General features: G+C 34.3%; 1 protein-coding gene across 1 annotated transcript; it reads right to left on the bottom strand.

Annotated features, from left to right (window-relative positions):
- Positions 1 to 488: 488 nt before the first annotated feature.
- LOC130612123 (uncharacterized) lies at positions 489 to 3,924 on the bottom strand. The gene is made up of 5 exons (XM_057433411.1): positions 2,545 to 3,924; positions 2,271 to 2,403; positions 1,985 to 2,118; positions 1,553 to 1,730; positions 489 to 1,369 (listed from the first exon to the last, which is right to left on the bottom strand). The coding sequence occupies exons 1-5, from the start codon at positions 3,778 to 3,780 to the stop codon at positions 1,104 to 1,106; spliced, it is 1,947 nt and encodes a 648-aa protein (XP_057289394.1). The 5' UTR covers positions 3,781 to 3,924; the 3' UTR covers positions 489 to 1,103.
- Positions 3,925 to 7,609: the final 3,685 nt, after the last annotated feature.

Raw genomic sequence — 7,609 nt, 5'->3', positions numbered from 1 at the left:
AAGTAAAAACATAGTGTGCGGCTAAAACAATCACTAAGCAATTTTATTTGGTGGAAAAGTTTTTGTAAATTTAAAAATAAAACCACAGTTTATAACCTGTTTTTACTCTTTCTTTAAAGCAAAAACAATCTTTCACATTCAAGAAATTTTATGCACAAAAACCAAAAAAATGTCACGCAGAAAATTTACTGTCTACTATGGAACGCCAAGGCTGCCTTATTCGATGATTTCATTCGGTCATAAAACACTATTTGTCGCTAATTGTATTCGATTTTGTTAAAATTCATTCGATTTTGTAAAAATTCATTCGATTATGCGCTAAATTCATTCGATTATGCGCTAAGTTCATTCGATTATGCGCTGAATTCATTCGATTATGCGATGAATTCATTCGATTATGCGATGAATTCATTCGATTATGCGATGAATTCATTCGATTATGCGCTGTTTGCATGTGATAAATTATTCGATGCGCTGAATTCATGCGCTAAATTATTCGATGCGCTGTTTGCATGCGCTAAATTATTCGATGCGCTGTTTGCATGCGCTAAATTATTCGATGCGCTGAATTCATGCGCTAAATTATTCGATGCGCTGTTTGCATGCGATAAATTATTCGATGCGCTGAATTCATGCGCTAAATTATTCGATGCGCTGTTTGCATGCGATAAATTATTCGATAGTTTTGGCGCCTCAATCAAAATTAAAATTAAAAAATGGTAACCTCTGAATTTCTTAGAAAATTAACAATTTCGCGGGAACACTTTACCATAGTGTTACGATTAAGCGTCAGTCTAATCTTGCAAAGTACATCGAAAATTTCTGAAGAAACTACGGAACATTTATTCTCCTATAATATAAGAAAATGAATACAAACGATAAGAGCTAAAATATAAAAAATATTCTCTCTGAATAAAACAAAAATTAAGTGTCCCTTTGGAAAGGGACACCGTAAACAAAACGAAGTTTACAAGTAAACAACTACCAATTATAAAATAAGTTTTGAATCAGTGAAAAGGTAACGAAAGAAAGCATAAATGTTTGCATTTAATCACAAGAGTTAAGTTCCTAATAGGCATAAATAATAAAACTGTCGACGACTTTTAAATTTGTCCAAAAAATCGACTAGAAAAGGCTAAGTCATATAAACCGAACAGAGCGTTTTCGTCTGGAAGGGAAATAGCATTACTTTCCATTGGTAATTGCAATTGATTAATGCAAGTGTTACTTGTCGGAAGAAATCGACCTTCTTCCATCACCGGAACAAATTTTATCGAAGGGGCCAGTGCAAATCCTAACAAAGGCTCTTCTTCACTTCCAGTGACAAACCTTAGTACATCGGGAAGCGAAACACCCGAACGTTTTCCACCTAAACAGTAACAAAAATAGAAAGTTTATATATAGATATTTCTTCCGCACATAATTTCTTCCCTTAAGGTAGCAGAAGCCAGCTTCCTTTGTGAAACTCTGCTCATACAAAATAAAAAATGTTTGGCTATTTAGTTTATAGAAAAGCGGAGCGAGCGCGTGGAAATTTAAATTTGACACTTACCATGTGCTTGCCTCAAATATTTCATTAATGACGGATAAAGCTTTTTCTGCCTGTAATGTTCGTTTGACCCTTCAGCTGCCCATTTTGGCTGAAGCAAGTTGACCAGTTTTTTAAAAGTGAAAGTAGCATTAGGATTGGGTCGGAAAAGGTGTAGCATGATAGGAAAGGCTTCCACAATCTGAAAGCAATGATAACTAATTATAATGATAAATAAACTCATTGAGTGTAGATGTAAATACAATGCTCAACAGATCTTTTCCTTATGTATTTACTTACCGTATTTCCTCTATTAACGCCCCCTCTAATAAACCTTAAAATGCTGAATTTAGGTATTAGAAAACAGACGGATAAGAGGAAATACGGTATGTTAAGAGAAAGCTTTATGAGAAAAAGCTTCTTTTAGAGAAACATCCAAAAATATATAATACAAACTTGGAAAATTCCAAGATCCTTGAAAGCTCTTCGGAGTTCATTGAATTTGCCAGGTTCTTCGTTAAAAAATATTTTTTGCAGGTCATCTTCTTCCAAAAACTGTGGAAATGGACCATTCTGAAGCAAACTCAAGCCTAAAAAAATAAGAATAAACACTCATTTTCATAGAATATTTATCTTTTTAGATTTTTTTTTAGTTTTTAAGAAGCTCACAACAACAAGAAATGTTTTTGTGTTCCTTTTTTCAATTTCTCACAGTGGTATAACGCTGAGTGTAATTACGTACCAAAAACTATTCCAATATCATAATAATCACTTAAAGGAAACAAGTTTATTTCACAATCAAAGTATTTTTCTTTGATTTCTCTTATTATCTGTTGAAAAAACTCTTTTCTTGGCCCTCCATAATCTTCTGCCAACTAAAAATATAATAATATAAATGATAAATAATATAATATAATGATTACACAAACATGTCTGGTAAAATAAACAAATTAACTGATGAACAAAAAAACAATCTTAATATTAAACATGAAGATAAAAATAATACTCTTTCCTACCTCACCATAAAACTGCACAGATAAACAAATCAACTTATTTTGCAGTTCCCGTATCTCTTCTAAACCAGTTTCAATAAGATTGGCCCGATCAACCATGATAAAATTTGTTGGTCTGTCATCATGAACCGCAATATCAGTTATTTCTAAACTTCGACCTTGAACTAACTTCTGCTGCATATACCGTAATATCTCGACTGGTGAATTCACTTGATTATCAATGCAATAACTGATGATGTTGTTAATGTTTGCATTGAGATCAAATTCTTCGTTGTTATTAGCATTATCCTGCTTTTGATCTCTTGTTTCTGGAATGTACTCATAGCTTATTCGAAAAGCAGATTCAGTTTCAGTTATTTCATTGTTTTCCTCTTCATGGGTCACCTCATTTGATAACACAGGGGGTAATGCAACTTCTGAATCATCACTAGATTCATAGTATGGCATGCATAACTCAGTATGTTGTCTCAGTTCTTCGAGACAAAACTCCTCAAAACAATTTAAACATTTTTCTTTGATAGAAGTTGTTACTGTACTTGCCTTTTGCAGAGGTATTACCGACAACGACTTTTGAATTGGACGTATATAAATCTTTCCTTGTCCTATGGTAGCTTTCAAAGATATGGAACTTAGTTTGCAATTCAAAGGTTCAAGGATCCTGCAATTTGGGATACATTTTAATAACTCAAACCCGCCACAATGTTTTAAAGTTGGAAAACCTTCAGTTTCTCCATTCTCTTTGTTTTGTGCATCTGCCATTAATTTGGTGTAAACGTCAGTCTCATCATCATCAATATCAAAAGAAATCTTTTTTAAACCAAGGCCAGCATTATGTAGCACTTGCTTTTCTGAAGGTGTTGGTAATTTTGTTCTTGTTCTGTCAGCTAAGCAGACAAACTGGCCTGTCCAAGTTCTTTTCTTTGCTTTTTTTGATCTACCATTTGGTTTACTACTGCTGCTGCTTCTGCTGCAGTTTCCATTTGTCTGTCTTGCATATGGCGCGAATAGTGTTCTTCTCTCTTCTCTGATTCTACTGGACGGGCCTTCCCTACTATTAGAATTTTTTTGACGACACATGTCCTTAAGACGGATCCTGTCACCCAACCTTTGCACTCCCAGACGTTTCAGATCCTCATCCGTAGCAGCCATAACAATATTGATATCCACCTTTTCTTCATTAAATCGGGGGAGAAGGTTTAATAAACCTATGTCAGTAAGAATATTTTCGATAGAAGCCATGTATACTATTAGTTGTTGCTAAAGAAGAAAGACAGTATTATATGATAGTATCCCCATAGAAATCTGTAATTTAAATAATAATATTTTTTGTTAAAGAAATATAGCTTTATGCATTTTAAAAAGAACTTTTCAATCATTTAAGATGCAATCAAATTACTTTAAGATACAGGGTGCCACAGGAAGAATTTGTTTGAACATAAAACTTACAACATATATAAAGGCTCTTATATATATACACCATGTTAATAACAAAAAAACAATTCAAATCCAGTTAATATAGTTCTTCAACAAGAAGAAAAGTAAAGAAGAAAATAATATATATATATACTATTTACATGGATTATATATATGTAACATAGACAACTTTCTGAGCCCTCAAAACAAAACAAATTCTGAACTTGGTTCTCAGTTCATAACTTAATTTTGATGAGTTAATTTTCCAGTTCACATTAAGCGAAGTGAGAATGTATCCAAAAAATTACTCATAAAAAATAAATCAATCAAAATACACCAAAATTCACAACTTTCAATGTCAGATTATTATTCTTGGATATATTTTTCTATTATATCCAGAGCCCGTAAATAGCTGTTAATTCCACTGTTCTCATGTTTAGAATCATCCGTTATAGTTTCTGAAAGCTCTTGAAAACAATTTTGACTTATCTGCTGATGAAAAACAAAGATTGGTCTCTCATTCTCCTCAGGTTCTTCCTCTTCAGTGGATAAATAGCCTTCTACTCCATAAAGTTGATCAACCTCATGAGGGGCAATACCCACAGGATTGGTCATCTGTCCAGAAACCCACAATCTGATGGGAGAAGAGTTGACTGTTCTCAATCGGTGAGTAGACCATGCTTGTCTCCACCATTCAAGCTTAGCAACAATTAGGGGCATATATATATAATGCAATGCAGACAAATGCAATCCATTTGTCGCATCTAAAATACCTTTGTCTTCCATAAAGTAAAACAGGTTATAGAAATAAGACAACACTCCACTAAAAATGTCTCTCCAAAGTCTTTCCACTCTTTGGTTGTGTGTACTTTTACCTGCTATCACACTTCGCCTGTCAGTTCCACGCTTTTCTAGCATGTAATCTGCTACGAGAACATTTTCCTTCCCTTTGTCACACCTCAATCTGCTTGGAAGACCATATTCGCCGACTGCGAATTGAAAACATTGAAGAATAGTGTCCGATTTATTGTTATCGGTGCAAAATAAACCGACAGGTAACCGGCTAAACCCATCAACGATCCCAGTAGTTATAAAATACCAGCGCACCAATTTGTGGTTTGTGTCTATATGCCACAAGTGGTTTGGCCCTTGCACGTTATAGATTCGACGGTGCAGCCTCCTTTTGCTTCTAAACTGAATACCATCTTTATCAATTCTCTGCAAACTTTCTCTTAGCACTTGCCTTTGAATTCGTATCCCACGTTCCCTTAACAGTTCTCGTAACATAACTTCGCCACAATTAGGAAACTCTTGAGTCACAGTGCTCAGAATTGAATCACACTCTTCATTAGACATTTCTGTAAAGTTATGCTTTTTAAGCCCATACTCTTCCATTCTTCTATAAATTGTTCTTTGTGAAACGCATAAGATATTGCTGATCTCCGAAATAAGACAGCCGTCATTGAGTAGGTTTTGTAGGACTTCTTCAGGTATTAGGAATTTTGGAGCTCCTCCATTTTCCCACTTTAACTTTTGTGGTTTAATTCCACCAAAGCTGCAAAATTTTACCCTCAAGTTCATTATAACTCCATTATCTGTTACACCTAAGCTTTCGAAATGCTTTAGAGAAAGCTTTGGTATCAAATCAGCGGTTATATTTTCTTCACTAAACTTCAAAATAAGGTGTTTCAATCCAAGTTTCTTTAATATAGCTCGTGTTCTTTCGTCAGCCATATTAATTTTGTAATCCTTGAGTTTTGATTGAGGCGCCAAAACTATCGAATAATTTATCGCATGCAAACAGCGCATCGAATAATTTAGCGCATGCAAACAGCGCATCGAATAATTTATCGCATGCAAACAGCGCATCGAATAATTTAGCGCATGAATTCAGCGCATCGAATAATTTATCGCATGCAAACAGCGCATCGAATAATTTAGCGCATGAATTCAGCGCATCGAATAATTTAGCGCATGCAAACAGCGCATCGAATAATTTAGCGCATGCAAACAGCGCATCGAATAATTTAGCGCATGAATTCAGCGCATCGAATAATTTATCACATGCAAACAGCGCATAATCGAATGAATTCATCGCATAATCGAATGAATTCATCGCATAATCGAATGAATTCATCGCATAATCGAATGAATTCAGCGCATAATCGAATGAACTTAGCGCATAATCGAATGAATTTAGCGCATAATCGAATGAATTTTTACAAAATCGAATGAATTTTAACAAAATCGAATACAATTAGCGACAAATAGTGTTTTATGACCGAATGAAATCATCGAATAAGGCAGCCTTGGCGTTCCATAGTCTACAGATATATACCAAAAATTGCAGATCGTACATGTTTTACACAGGCTTCCTGAAGGTAAAATATTCTGAACCGAAGTTGAAATGCGGTAAAATTTAATGATATCGTTTTGATATGGTTCTGCCTCCAGCGTCAATGCGCTATTTTGTGGTAGCCTCGTTTTAGCCACTACCTTATAGGAGGTTGCGTTTAAACCGCAGGTGTGTCTGATAAAATCATTTTACGCGCCGTTTAAACTTTCCTGAACAGTTTTTTTAAAAAACGAAAAGAAATACATGAAAATAACATTAGTTCATGTTGTGATGTTTGAAAACTCAAATAAAAAATTAAGGGCCCTTGCATGCTAACATATCTCGATGTTTCATATTATCTTGCATAGATCCTGTGGAAAAGTTTTTAATTGATTGCGTAAAAGAGAAGAGTTTTCCTTTTTTATGTTTAGATGAAAATTAAGAAATATCTTCTAACCCTGAAATGCCATTGCTGCCAGGTTTGAAATCCACATGCATTAATATATTTGGTACATAAAAAGCACGAATCTGTCAAGATGAAAAATAGGATGTGAACTTGAGCTATGGTATTTAGGTTTGTTATGTTGTCTTGATGTATTACATTTAGTTTGTTTTTTGTACAGTCAGTTTAATTTTATTTTCGCTTATTGGAGCTTTCGCAACATCTTCCCCTACTGTGGTGTGATAGAAAGTGTTGCGGAGCGGGGGGCAGGGTCCCCTAGGTTCGCAAAATTTTTAGTGAGTGTTATTCTGAAAAGATAATTTGAGACATGGCAAGACAAACAAATGTCTTTGTGCAGCATAATCACTTTTTAAGATGGATTACAGATATTTGTAACCAAGTCAAAGTCTCTCCCAAATCGGTCGTGGAATCTTCTTAAGAAAATGGAAAATTTAAAAGATGTTTTTTATCATCAAGTTTCTTCTTTTTCATAAGATCATCATTTTTGACACTCCATCTCACCTTTTAATTCATTTGTACAAGGTATCCTTTTTGCATTTAATCTATCTGGATTACAAATTTTAACTTTATTGCACTTCTTTATTTTTCTCTTGTTTATTATTTAAGTGTTGGCTTTCCAGCACCAATATATTATAAAAACCAATACATTTTACAGAAGTTTCAGGTCAAATAAATTATAATCAGCATAAACTTTTAAACAAGTCAAATCAACTTTAAGGTGAGTTTCCATTAACATATAAGTGTTGAGCAACAATTGTACGACACAGCAGCCGTCACCACCCTGTCACACCTGCTGTACAACAAAATGACACAACGGATGTTTTACAACAATTGTTGTGACTTTAATGAAAACCGAC

The sequence above is a fragment of the Hydractinia symbiolongicarpus genome, chromosome 10, assembly GCF_029227915.1.
Source record: "Hydractinia symbiolongicarpus strain clone_291-10 chromosome 10, HSymV2.1, whole genome shotgun sequence".
Lineage (NCBI taxonomy): Eukaryota > Metazoa > Cnidaria > Hydrozoa > Anthoathecata > Hydractiniidae > Hydractinia > Hydractinia symbiolongicarpus.
This window is presented reverse-complemented; position numbering and strand designations above follow the sequence as displayed.